This window comes from Chiloscyllium plagiosum, chromosome 13, assembly GCF_004010195.1.
Source record: "Chiloscyllium plagiosum isolate BGI_BamShark_2017 chromosome 13, ASM401019v2, whole genome shotgun sequence".
Taxonomy (NCBI): Eukaryota; Metazoa; Chordata; class Chondrichthyes; order Orectolobiformes; family Hemiscylliidae; genus Chiloscyllium; species Chiloscyllium plagiosum.
Window position 1 is genome coordinate 84,104,905 of NC_057722.1, and position 14,774 is coordinate 84,119,678.

At 42.3% G+C, this 14,774-nt stretch overlaps 1 protein-coding gene across 1 annotated transcript in view; it reads left to right on the forward strand.

Moving 5' to 3' along the window:
* Positions 1–10,303, forward strand: part of henmt1 (HEN methyltransferase 1) — a 103,738-nt gene extending 93,435 nt beyond the window's left edge. Inside the window, exons 5-6 of the mRNA XM_043701672.1 lie at positions 5,462–5,633; positions 9,887–10,303. Of these exons, the coding sequence (XP_043557607.1) occupies positions 5,462–5,633; positions 9,887–10,303 (589 nt within the window). The remainder of the gene's footprint in view (positions 1–5,461; positions 5,634–9,886) is intronic.
* Positions 10,304–14,774: the final 4,471 nt, after the last annotated feature.

Here is a 14,774-nt window from a genome sequence, read left to right on the forward strand (position 1 = left end):
CCTCAGGTTCAGCTGCAGACCATCCTGTTTATAGAGGTCTCACCTTCCCCAGAAAGAACCCCAGTTATCCAAATACCGGAATCCCTCCCTCCTGCACCATCCCTGTAGCCACGCATTTAACATAGAACAGTACAGCACAGAACAGGCCCTTAGGCACATGATGTTTGTCCAAGGTTTAATCCTAATGTAAAATATAATGACTTAACCTACACACCCTTCAGCTCACTGCTATTCATGTGCATGTCCAGCAGTCGCTTAAATGTTCCTAATGACTCTGCTTCCACCACCATCGCTGGCAATGCATTCCATACATTCACAACTCTCTGCGTAAAGAACCTACTCTGACGTCTCCTCTATACTTTCCTCCTAATATCTTCAAACTATGACCCCTTGTACCAGTCAATCCTGCCCTGGGGAAAAGTCTCTGGCTATTGACTATCTATTCCTCTCATTATCTTGTATACCTCAATCAGATCTCCTCTCTTCCTCCTTCTCTCCAGAGAGAAAAGTCCAAGCTTATTCAACCTTTCTTCATAAGGCAAGCCCTCCAGTCCAGGCAGCATCCTGGGTAAACCTTCTTTGCACCCTCTCCAAAGCCTCTGTATCTTTCCTATAGTAGGGCAACCAGAACTGGACACAATATTCCAAGTGTGGTCTCACCAGGGACTTGTAGAACTGTAGCAAAACCTCACATCTCTTAAACTCGGTCACCCTGTTAATGAAAGCCAAAACACCATATGCTTTTTTAACAACCCTATTCACTTGGGTGGCAACCTTGAGGGATCTATGTACTTGCACACCCAGATCCCTCTGTTCCTCCACACTTCCAAGAATCCTGTCTTTCATCCTATATTCAGCATTTGAGTTTGACCTTCCAAAATGCATCACTTCGCATTTATCCAGGTTGAACTCCATCTGCCATTTCTCAGCCCAGCTCTGCATCTCGTCTGTGTCGAGCAGCAGCCTGCAATAGCCCTCGATACTATCAATGGCACCTCCAACCTTTGTGTCATCGTTACAAATTGAAGAGTAATAGATTTAAGACAGATGCCAGAGGCAGGATCTTTACTCAGAGAGTGTGATGATGAGATAGTGTAGGCAGAGGAGCTTAGATTAGTGCACAGGTCAGCGCAACTTTGAGGGCCGAAGGGCCTGTTCTGCGCTGTACTGTTCTATGTTCTATGACCAAGTTTTGTATTCACTTGGCCAGCTCATCTCTGATTCCTTGCGAGTTTAACTTCTGTTCCAACCTGCCATGAGGTACCTTATCATGTGCCTTAGTGAAGTCATGTAGACTGTTTCCACTGACCTTCCCACATCAATCATTCTTGTCACCACCTCAAAAAAGTGGGCGGCACGGTGGCACAGTGGTTAGCACTGCTGCCTCACAGCGCCAGAGATCTGGGTTCAATTCCCGCCTCAGGCGACTGACTGTGTGGAGTTTGCACGTTCTCCCCGTGTCTGCGTGGGTTTCCTCCGGGTGCTCCGGTTTCCTCCCACAGTCCAAAGATGTGCAGGGTCAGGTGATTTGGCCATACTAAATTGCCCATAGTGTTAGGTAAGGGGTAAATGTAGGGGTATGGTTGGGTTTCGTTTCGGCGGGTCGGTGTGGACTTGTTGGGCCGAAGGGCCTGTTTCCACACTGTAATCTAATCTAATCTAATCAAATTGGTAAGACACAACCTTCCCCGTACAAACCCTTGCTGCCTATGTTTAACACGTATATTCACTTCTAAATGTGAATAAATCCTGACTCTCCGTATTTTCTCCAATGGCATTCCTACCACTGTCTTCAGGGTCACTGTCCTGACATTACTTGGATTATCTCTGTTTCCCTTCTTAAACCAAAGAAAACAACATTGACCATTCTCCAGTCCTCTGAAACCTCACCTGACACCAAAGAGGATGCAAATACACCTGTTTTGTCCCTTGTCTCCAGCAATATCTGATGATAGCTCCCATCTGGCCATAAAGGGCTTTTGCCCAAAACGTCGATTTTACTGCTCCTCGGATGCTGCCTGAACTTCTGTGCTTTTCCAGCACCACCAATCCAGAATCTGGTTTCCAGCATCTGCAGTCATTGTTTTTACATAGGGACTTGTCTACCTTAATGCATTTTAAGACACCCAACACTTCAAGTTTCATTATGTCGACTTGCCTGAGAGTATTCACACATCTTTTCCTCACCTCAACATTCTTCATGTCCTTCTGTTTGGTGAATACTAAGGATCTCACCCATTTCCTTTGGCTCTACACAAAATCTCCTCCTCTATCTTTGAGTAGGCTTACTCTTTCTTTACCTACCTTCTTGTTTCTAATATATGTATAAATTGCCTTGGGATTCTCCTTAACTCTGCTCCTTTTAGCCCTCCTAACTCCTTGTTTGATCTCATTCCTACTTTCTCTATATTCTTTAAGGACTATAGAATTCTGTATTTATAATTTCATGATTCTATGACTCTTATCTTCCAGGAATCCTTAGATTCTGTGAAAGCCTCAGAGGTTTGGAAACCTGCCAATGTAATGCCTCCATTTAAAAGGGAAGGAAACAAAATGCAAATAGCTGTAGGCCAATTAGCTAAACATCAATTATTGAGAAAATTTTAACATCCATAAAGATCAAATGGCAGAGATAGGGTTTAATCAAAGTCAGCATGGCTTCAGGAAATTGAAGTCATGTCTCACAGATTCAAGCAGATAAAAGAAAGCAGTGGATGTAATAGATTTAGATTTTGAGAAGGCATTTTAAAAGATGCTACTTAGTAAGATAAATGCCATGGTGTTGAAGGCAGTATATTAGCTTGGGTAGAGAATTGGCTAATTAGTAAAAGACAGAGATTTGGGATAATGGGGGGGAATCTTCAGGATGGCAACCTAAAACAAGTGGTGTGCTGCAGGGATCAGTGTTGGGATCACAATATTTGCAATGTATATTAATTGAGTTAGGGTTCAGAAAGTGAATGTACTAAAGTCAAGTTTGTGGATGACAGATAAATAAGGAGGAAGTCAAATGGTGAAGATGATACAGAGGGACATAAACAGGTGAAATGAGGAGGCAAAGACTTGGTAAATGGAATATAATGTGGGAAAATGTGAAATTTCACACTTTGGCGAAACGAATGGTGGAGCTGAATATTATTTCATTGAACAAAAACGGCAGGAAGCTATGGAACAGAGAAGTTTGGGAGTCTTTGTCATGAATCACGTCTAGCATTAAAATTCAGTGTATAAGAGGGAAGGCACAGAGGATGTTAGATTTTATTTCAAAGGTAATGGAGTGTAAAAGTCATAAGGTTTTCCTAAAGCACTGGTCAGACCAAAGTTGGAATATTGTGATTAGTTTGGGTCTCTTATCTGATTAAAGATGTATTGTAATTGGAAGCAGTCCAGAGAAGTTTCGATAGCCTGATATGTAATATAGAAGGACTGCTTTGTGACGAGTTTGAGCCAGTTGGGCCTGTACTTATTGGAATTCAGAAGAATGAGAGACAGCTTTATTGAAACAAAGAATTATTAGGGGACTTGATAGTGTTAGTGTGACAAGGTTCTTTCCCCTTATGGAAGAGTCGAGGAGCAGAGGGCACAATCTCAGAATAAGGGGTTATCTTGTTTAGACAAAGATGAGGACAGAGAAGACAGAGGAGTTCTTCTGTCAGAGGATATTAAAACTCTGGAGATGTTTATCACAGAGGTCTGTCTAGGCTGGGTCATTAAGTATATTGAATGCTGAGATTGATTTTTAATCGTTAAGGAAATCAAGGGTCGTGGCAAAACGATAGCAAAGTGGAAATGAGGATTATCAGATATTTAAGAATCATACAGCACGAACACAGACCCTTTGGTCCAACCAATCTATGCCGACCATAATCCCAAACTAAACTATGGCCTTCGCTTGGCCCATATCCTTCCAAACATTTCTTATTCATGCCCTTACAAAATGTTTTTTTAAACATTGTAACTGTACTCGAATCCACCACTTCCTCTGGAAGTTCATTCCACACAGGAACTACTTTGTAAATAAAGTTGCCCCTCATGACTTTAAAATTTTACCACTCTCTCATTACAAATATGCACCCTAGTCTTGAAATTCCCAATCATAGGGAAAACACACCTTATCTATACCCTTCATGATTTTATAAACCCCCTATAAAGGTCACCTCTCAACCTCGTATGCTGCAGTGGAAAACAGTCCCAGACTATCCAGTCTGTCCTTATAACGGCACGGTGGGCGGCACGGTGGCACAGTGGTTAGCACTGCCGCCTCACAGCGCCAGAGACCCGGGTTCAATTCCCGCCTCAGGCGACTGACTGTGTGGAGTTTGCACGTTCTCCCCGTGTCTGCGTGGGTTTCCTCCAGGTGCTCCGGTTTCCTCCCACCATCCAAAGATGTGCAGGGTCAGGTGAATTGGCCATACTAAATTGCCTGTAGTGTTAGGTAAGGGGTAAATGTAGGGGTATGGGTGGGTTTTGCTTCGGCGGGTCGGTGTGGACTTGTTGGGCCGAAGGGCCTGTTTCCACACTCTAATCTAATCTAATCTAATCTAATCTAATCTAAACTCAAATCCTCCATTCCCAACAACATCCTGGTAAAGCTTTTCTGAACCCTCTCTGGTATCCTTTGCTTCCTTCCAAGTAGCTGAGGACCTGGAGTGTTACTTAAAGATGTTGCATCATCTTCGATTATTCAATTGTTCCTGGAAAGTTGAAGAGGACTTTTATATATGTTGGAAGACTTTCTGAAGCACTTTGAGTATTGGTGCAGTCTTCAGCAAGTAGTATATTCTCAGAGGCATTCATCCAAAAGGTGGTGTGTTTTAATCTCTACCAGCAAAGAAGTCACTAGGACTAAAAATGCAGACTAAACCAGATGTTCAAACATATGTATGTGGTAATAATACAGGACTGATTTAGCCCTTGTTTTCACCAAAGTAATCCCAATGTTCACAGACTCTCTGCTCATTTTGCCTGAGAGGCAAAATGTGTCATTTAGATAGTGAGAGCCCAGCATTAGTAAAGATTATACTTATAAGATATGCCATGATCTTATTAAATGGCAGAATAGACTCACTGGGTAACCTCTGAAGGAATGACCCACTTCTGCTCCAATGTCTTGATGTCTTCATTTCTTGTTGTTTTGTTAAGCTTCTGTTTTATTATTAAAACCAAATCTGAAGCATTGTATACTTATGGTTCAGTGAGAGACCACTTTGTTAAAACTGAAACAAAACAAAATATGATCCATCAAGCAGGTTTCTCTCTGGGATATGATGTGACTAGTAAGAAAATCAGCTGGGCTCATTACGGAGTGACTGAGCAGGGCAGTGGAGCACAGGGTCAATGGCAACAAGTTATCTGAATTTCAGTTCTTGTGCATGACAATGCAGTTGAAGACTATCTTCTATTTAAAATGGGAACTGTTAATTGCATTCTATGTAATTTAAACTTTCTGTTTCACATTCAGGTCTTTGAACATTGGAAATAAATTTGGTTATAAAGTGGAATTCACTGGTGTAGGAAAAGGACCTCTCGGGACAGAGCAGTTGGGATTCTGCACTCAAGTATCTATATTTCTGAGACAGCTATCAAAAGCACCTCAAATAGAGACTAAACATTCCAAACAGCTATATAAAATGGTGAGTCGTGAGAAATCAATCTCTATATTTTCTATTTAATTTGAAGAGGCAGTCACCCAGCTATAGAGATCACTTTGTTTCCTTAGATTCTTCTTTAAATCTGATGCTGGCTCGTAGCCTTGTTAGACAATTTCATGTTCATCAATTCTGTAATACTCTACCTATTGACTGGAAAAATAAGAGAGGTAAAGGTCGCTTAGTTGAAGAGTTCAAAGAATGGTTTTATAGAACATGGTCTGATGCCAACCAGACAGCAAGCTATACTGGTAGAAATATGTAGGATAGAATATCCTTTGTTGTCATGTACTCTTGTACAGAAATACAGAGGGTACAATGAAAAGTTTTTTACAATAGCTGCCTTTAATGGTGCCATCTTAGGTACAAGTATCTAGGTACAAATCTTAGATACAAAAGTGGATTAAAAGAAGAGATGGTAGCATTATTACAGTGAATAAAAAATAAGTTAGAAATAAGATAGTTAGAACAGAGTTAAAGGATTTATATTACAGCCTGGTAAATAGTTTTAGATAGCAGCAGCTCAGCACATGGTCAGGCCACCTGCGCCTGGAACAAGTCCAACAACTGTCCTGCTTCTCTCTAGTCTCCAGTTTGCTCCTCACTGGCACTCAGCACAACTTACCTTGATGCTGCTGTACCAGGACTCGCTTCCCTCATGCTGCACCTGCACTCGGCTATCCCTCCGCGTCACCCCGGGACTCAGGATTACCACATGCCACCTCGGGACTACCCCTGTGCCACCACTGGACTCTGGATCACCCCGTGCCACCTTGGGATTCTGGTTTACCTCCGTGCTACCCTGAGTCCTCTGGTTTCCCCCCACATCCTCCGGAACTCAGTATTACCCCTGTGCCAACCTGGGACTCTGGTTTCCCCCTGTGTCACGCCAGGATATGGGTTTTCCCCCCACGCTGCCCAGGGATTCTGGCTCCCCCATGCCATGCCGGGACTCGGATGATCCCGTGCCACCTTGCGCCTTGGGTATCCCTCCCCCCCCCCCCCCCCCCCCCCAATGCTGCCCAGGGAAAGTCCCAGATGATTGGAAATCGCTGTTGTAACCCCTTATTCAAGAAAGGATCAAGACAAAAGATGGAAAATTATAGGCCGATTAACCTAACCTCAGTTGTAGGTAAAATTGTAGAATCCATCGTTAAAGATGTGATTTCTAAATTCTTGCAAATGCAAGATCGGATTAGAACAAATCAACATGGATTTAGTAAGGGGAGGTCATGCCTGACAAACCTGTTAGAATTCTTTGAAGAAGTAACAAGTAGATTAGACCAGGGAAACCCAGTGGATGTTATCTATCTAAACTTCCAAAGGCCTTTGATAAGATGCCTCACGGGAGGCTGCTGAGTAAGGTGAGGGCCCATGGTGTTCGAGATGAGCTACTGGCATGGATTGAGGATTTGCTGTCTGACAGAAGGCAGAGAGTTGGGATAAAAGGTTCAGCTGGTGACATGGGTCCCGCAGGGCTCAGTGTTGGGGCCACAGCTGTTCACTTTATATATTAATGATCTGGATGAAAGGACGGGGGCATTCTGGTGAAGTTCGCCAATGATACAAAGTTAGGCAGACAGGCAGGTAGTACTGAGGAGGTGGGGAGGCTGCAAAAATATTTAGACAGTTTAGGTGAGTGGTCCAGGAAATGGCTGATGAAATTCAACATGAGGAAGTGTGAGGTCTTGCACTTTGGAAAAAAGAATACAGGCATGGACTATTTTTTAAACGGTGAGAAAATTCATAAAGCCAAAGTACACAGGGATCTGGGAGTGCTAGTCCAGGATTCTCTAGATTCAGGATCAGTTCCTGCTGATTGGAGGGTGGCAAATGTTGTCCCACTTTTCAAGAAAGGAGAGAGAGTGAAAACAGGGAATTATAGACCGGTTAGCCTGACGTCAGTGGTGGGAAAGATTAGATTAGATTAGATTAGATTAGATTACTTAGATTAGATTAGTTACAGTGTGGAAACAGACCCTTCGGCCCAACAAGTCCACACCGACCCACCGAAGCGCAACCCACCCAGACCCAATCCCCTACATTTACCCTTTCACCTAACACTATGGGCAATTTAGCATGGCCAATTCACCTAACCTGCACATTTTTGGATTGTGGGAGGAAACCGGAGCACCCGGAGGAAACCCACGCAGACACGGGGAGAATGTACTAACTCCACACAGAGAATCCCTGAGGCGGGAATTGAACCTGGGTCTCTGGCGCTATGAGGCAGCAGTGCTAACCACTGTGCCACCATGCCACCCAAGATAGAATCAATTATTAAAGATAGAATTATGACTCAATTGAATAGCATTAACAGGATAGGTAGAGTCAGCATGGATTTACAAAGGGGAAATTGTGCTTGACTAATTTTGTGGAATTATTTTGAGGATGTAACTACGAAGATGGACAAGGGAGAGCCAGTGATGTAGTGTATCTGGACTTTCAGAAAGCCTTTGATAAAGTCCCACATAAGAGATCAGTGAGCAAAATTAGGGCACATGGCACTGGGGGCAAAATACTGACTTGGATTGAAAATTGGCTGGCTGACAGGAAGCAAAGAGTAGTGATAAATGGGTCCCTTTCAGCATGGCAGGCGGTGACCAGTGGGGTACCACAAGGTTCAGTGCTGGGACCGCAGCTGTTTACAATATACATTAATGATATAGATGAAGGGATTAAAAGTAATATTAGCAAATTTACTGATGACACAAAACTGGGTGGCAGGGTGAAATGTGAGGAAGATGTTATGAGAATACAGGGTGACTTGGACAGGCTAGGTAAGTGGATGGATGCATGGCAGATGCAGTTTAATGTGAATAAATGTGTGGTTATCCACTTTGGCAAGAACAGGAAGGCAGATTACTACCTAAATGGAGTCAAGTTAGGTAAAGGGGAAGTAAAACGAGATCCAGGTGTTCTTGTACATCAGTCAATGAAAGCAAACATGCAGGTACAGCAGGCAGTGAAGAAAGCTAATGACATGCTGACCTTCACAACAAGAGGAATTGAGTATAGGAGCAAAGAGGTCCTTCTGCAGCTGTAGTGGGCCCCGGTATGATGTGCAGTTTTTGTCTCCAAATTTGAGGAAGGATATTCTGGCTATTGAGTGAGTGCAGCTTGGGTTCACAAGGTCAATTCCTTGAATGGCGGGACTGTCATATGTTGAAAGATTGGAGGGACTAGGCTTGTATACACTTGGGTTCAGAAGGATGAGAGGGGATCTGATTGAGACATGTAAGATTATAAAAGGATTCGACTCTCTGGACTCCCTGCCCATCCTGTAACCCCCGGTATATTTAGTTCCTAGTTGCAACCATGCTGTAGCCATATCTCATTAATGGTTATTATATTGTAATCTCCAATTTGAATTTGTGCCTGCAGCTCATTTAATGTATTTCTTATTCTCTTTTTTTAAATTTAGAACTCCTATCTAATTTCTGTTCTACAATCCCTGTTTTTCTGGTTCTTTTCATTTCTTTGCAGCATGTACAGGTGATTGGTACATTAACTGCAAAGTCTCTTAATTACTGATTAAAGATCACAGCTACAGTAAGTGGTGAAAGAAAGTAACTAGCTTTCTTCGGGCTTTTAGGTATTTTTCTGGAGAGGGAGAGAGACGCATCATTTGTCAGTGCATATGTTGGAAGACTACTTCCTGTATCATTCACCCTCACAAGCTGTTTCGTTACCCAGGAGACAGTCAGATAGTTCTTGCCAGACTAGTGGCCTTTGGCAACAACAATTGGTCATAACTTTACAAACTAATCAGCAACCTGTTAATAACTATATCTCACATTGTACACATCTGCTAGTGCAGGCCTGTCTGCAAACAGCTTGAGCAAAACAGCAGTGTAAACATGACTTATAATGTGTTTCAGTAACTTGCTTTTTAAAATGCAACAATTCCTTCCACAACCCTGGGTTTTCCCCTTTCAGTTTGCAGTCAAAAATAATGTAAAATGCAAAGAAAATAATCAATAATCAATCACAGTTATTCATTCCCATGCTAATCAGACCCACATTAATCCATCCCAGGTTGTTCTGTCCCAGTTCCATTCCCAAGCAGAAACAACCTTGTTTCAACAGTTGTTTTTCATGATCGCCTTCAGAAATCTTTATTTATTCCAATCATTCACAAGGAATAATACTTACTTTAAATTTGGATTAATTCAAAACTGTATAATCCTGCTACAGATTTTATACTGATTTACAAATTTCTTTCCTTTATTTCCAAGGTGTATGAAGTTGTTTACCCAAGTCTGAAAGATAAGAAAATCCAGCAGGATATTGTCCTTAATGAAGTTATCTACGCAGCAGAATGTGTGAGAAGACAGATCATTAACACTCGTTATGACAATGAGGGGCAAGGGGCTGAGAATTGGAACCAGAATGAAAGGGGATCTGCACAAACTGATGACAGTAAACGAGAGAAAACTTTTAAGCCGAAAGATAGTAAAAGGCTGGAAGTGTGTAAGATTGATGGTAAACTTCACATACCCTTAATTAATTTATTCTCCATGCCTAAAGTGCAACAGCTCAGTGGCTCTTTCCAGCGTCTGGAAGAGATCCTACAGATGACTGATCGAGTAGTGCTGAGTAGATGTGGGGCCTTTCTCCTATATCCTGCTGATGATGACAGAAATGAGGACTAATTGATGGATTTTCACAATCAGTTGATACCAGCTATAGACTGTCCAAAAAAAAGGGAAACATTCAAATCAAAATACAAAGTGTGTGCAAATATGGGAACATGCTTAGTTACAGTTTCTGATTGAAGGAGCTGGGAAATCAATAAAAGGATTGACAAGTTATAACTTTCTATAGAAACAGGTTTGATGTAAAGTCTATGCATCCGTTTGTCTGTTCTAAATGAACTTAGACAAAAGGCATGAGAACAGGAAATGCTAGAGAAACTCAACAGGTTTGGCAGCATCTATGGAGTGAACAAAGTTAATGTTGCAAGTCCAATGTGACTTTTCTTCAGAAAGTAATGGTTTTAATGCTGTTTACGGAGATGGAAAATGAGAGAGTGGCAAAGATTGAGGTCACCCAAAGCAAAAGACAACGATAGTGCTATTGGTGGTAAAGGTGAGCCGTAAGTGTGAAATGGGTGTGATGAAAATGGATGCACTCAGTTGAAAGCAGAGTTAACTTAAACAAGACACGACTTGGGGAGGGTGGTTGATTTATATTAAAAATGGAGGACAGATTATACTCTGAAAATGTAGAACTTACTCTCAAGTTTTTGGGTTTGTCAAGTGCGAAGTATAAAATGAGTCATAGATTTATTACTGAATGGGAAATGCACCTTTGTCCCATCATGTCTGTACCAGTCACCAAACATTTGTGCATTTTAAGCCATTTTCCAGCACTTGGCCAACGCCTTGTATTCTGGATATAGGTTTGCTTGCTGATCTGGAAGGTTCATTTCCCCACGTTTCGTCACCCTACTAGGTAACACCTTCAGTGGGCCTCTGGACAAAGCACTGTTGATAATTCCTGCTTTCTATTTATATGCTTGGGTTCCTTTGGGTTGGTGATGTCAAATCCTGTGGTGATGTCATTTCCTGTTCTTTTTCTCAGGGGGTGGCAAAAGGGGTCCAAATCAATGTGTTTGTTGATAGAGTTCCGGTTGAAATGTCATGCTTCTCGGAATTCTTGTGCGTATCTTTGTTTGGCTTGTCCTTGGGTGGATGTGTTATCCCAGTCGAAGTGGTGTCCTTCATTATCTGTATGTAAGGATACTAGTGAGAGAGGGTCATGTCCTTTTGTGGCTAGTTGATGTTCATGTATCCTGATGGGTACTTTCTGCCCTGTTTGTTTAATGAAGTGTTTGTAACAGTTCTTGCTCAGTAGTTTTGAAAATGACATTAGTTTTGCTTGTTGTCTGTATAGGGTCTTTCAAGTTCAGTAGCTGCTGTTTTAGTGTGTTGGTAGGTTTGTGGACTACCATGATGCCAAGGGGTCTGAGTTGTTGGGCAGTCATTTCTGAGATGTCTTTGATATAGGGGAGGGTGGCTAGGGTTTCTGGACGTGTTTTGTCTGCTTGTTTGGGTTTTTTGCTGAGAAATCGGTAGACTATGTTCATTGGGTACCCTTTTTTTTAGTACACTGTATAGATGATATTCCTCTGCTCTGCGTAGTTCCTCTGTGCTGCAGCCTGTGTTGTCTCATTGAAATAATGTTCTGATGCAGCTTTGTTTGTGGATATTGGGCTGATTGCTTCTGTATTTCAATATTTGGTCCGTATGAGTTGTTTTCCTGTAGACACTGATTTGAAGCTCCCCATTGGCTGTTTGCTCTACCGTGACATCTAGGAATGGCAGTTTGTTGTTTTCCTCTTCTTTAGTGGACAAACAGGCAGAAAACTAGCCACCAGGATACACAAACATCAGCTGGCCACAAAACGACATGACCCTCTCTCACTCGTATCCGCACATACAGATGAGGAAGGACACCACTTCAACTGGGTCAACACATCTATTCTAGGACAAGCCAAACAGAGACACACACGAGAATTCCTAGAAGCATGGCATTCTAACTGAAACTCTATCAACAAACACATTGACTTGGACCCCATTTACCACCCCTTGAAAAGAAGAACAGGAAATGTCAGCACCACAGGAAATGATATCACCAACCCAAAGAAACCCAATCATATAAATAGAAAGCAGGAAACATCAGCAGTGCTTCGTCCAGAGGCTCACTGAAGATGTTACCTAGTATGGTCTGAAAATGAACCTTCCAGCTCAGCGAGCAGACTTACATCCAGAACCTCAACCTGAGCTATAAATCTTCTCAAAACTCATGGGCAAATCTAAGACCAGAGGATATAGTCTTAGAGTAAAGGGGTAACAGTTTAAGACCCGAGATGAGGCATTTCTTCTAGAGTCATAGAGTCCTACAGCACAGAGACAGGCTCTTTGACCCAAACTGGTCCATGTCGACCAAAATATCCAACCACATTAACCCCATTTTCCTGCACTTAGCCCCTATACTTCTAAACCTCAACAATTTACGCTGGCAGCTCAATCCACATGCCTACCACCCTCTATGTAAAAATGTTGTAAAACATTTCTGACAATCTTCACTGTACACAATAACGGCTATTTTAGTGTCATCTGCAAGCTTACTAATCATGCTTTGTATAGTCTCATCCAAATTATTGATATAAATAACAACCAGTTATGGGCCAGCACTGACTCCTGAGGCACTCCACTACTCACAGGCCTCCAGTCTGACAAGTACCCTTCCACTATTACCCTCTCCTTGCTGCAGAGCACTGTGGGGAAGAGTCCTTGTGTGTATTTAAGGTTGAGAGATATAGATTTTTTTGATCAGTAGGGGAACCAAGATTTATGAAGACAGGGCAGAAAAGTGGATGTCAGGACTATCGATCAGCCACTGCCCTTTTGAATGCTGGAGCAGGCTCAGGAGTCCAAATAGCTTACTCCTGTTCCAATTATTATAGTATTACAGTTAAACTTGAGTCATATGCAAGCAAGACCACACAAAGATGACAGATTTCCTTTGCTTAAAGACATTAGTGAGCCAGGATTTTCCAGGTTACATGGTTACCATGTGTCCAGCTCTGTATTCCAGATTTTATTGAATTTAAATTTCACCATCTGGGATTCAAATATAGTGGGATTCAAACTCTGTCCCTAGAATATTAACACAGTGATCTGGATTGCTAGTCCAGTGACACTACCACTGCCTCCTGCATGTCCACTCTAGACCGTATTTAGGCAGATGGGCAAGTACTTAGTAAAGAAGTTGGAGTTAAATAGTGTCTTATAGTAGTGAAGTTAAAAATCACACATTAGGTTATAGTCCAACAGGTTTGTTTGGAAATACATGCTTTCGGAGCACTGTTCCTTCGTCAGGTAGCTTGCTCCCCCTCTGATGGGGGAGGTGATGACATCATGCTTATGTCACTTGTTTTATTCACTTGTGGAATGTAAGTGTCACTGGCTGGATCAGCATCTATTGCCTGTCCTAAGTTATCCTTGAGACATTAGTGGCAAGCAGCCTTCTTGAACTGCTGCAGTTTATGAGCTGTGGGTGCACCTATAATGTCATTCGGGAAGGAACTCCAGGATTCTGACCTTATGACAGTGAAGGAACAGTGATATGTTTCAAAGTGCCGGAGGGCCTGTTTCCATACTGTAAGTAATCTAATCAGTAATCTAATCAAATCTAATCTATAATGTCATTCGGGAAGGAACTCCAGGATTCTGACCTTATGACAGTGAAGGAACAGTGATATGTTTCAAAGTCAGGATAATGAGTAGCTTGTGGGTGATGGTATTCTCATATATCTGCTGCCCCTGTCCTTCTAGATGGCAGAGTTTGTAGGTTTGGAAAATGTGGGCTCAGGATCTTTAGTGAGTTTCTACAGTGCACATTGTTGTTACTGAGCATCAGTGGTGGAAGGAGCGGTGCCAATCAAGTGGGCTACTTGTCCTGGACAGTGTCAAGCCTTTTGAGTGTGGTTGGAGCTGTACCCATCCAAGCAAGTAGAGATATTCCATCATGCTTCTGATTTGTGCCTTTAGATGATAGGCTTCAGGGACTTGGGTAAATTACTCGCTGCAGTATTCCTAGCCTCTGACTTCCTTATGTAGCCACTGTATTTATATGGCAAATCCAGTTGAGTCAATGGCAATCCCTCAAATGTTGATAGTGGAAGATTCAGTGATGGTAACACTGTTGACTGTCTTGGGGCAGTTGATGTCATGTCTCTTATTGGAGATCGTCAATTCCTGGCATTTGAGTGATGCAAATATTTTGCCATTTGTGAGATCATGCCTAGATATTGTTTAGATTTTGTTGTATTTGGACATGGATTGCTTCAGTAATCTGAGGAGTCGGAAATGGTACTGAACATTGTGCAGTCATTGGATGAACATCCCCACTTCTGACCCTATGATGGAGGGACAGTCATTGATGAAATAGCTAAAGATGGTTGGGCCTATGACACTTTCTTAGGAAGTCCTGCAGAGATGTCGGAGCTTAGATGACTGACCTCTAACAACCACAACCATCTTCCAAAGTGATAGGTATAATTCCAATCAGTAGAATCCCTTGATTCCCAATGACTGTGGTTTTGCCATGACTCCT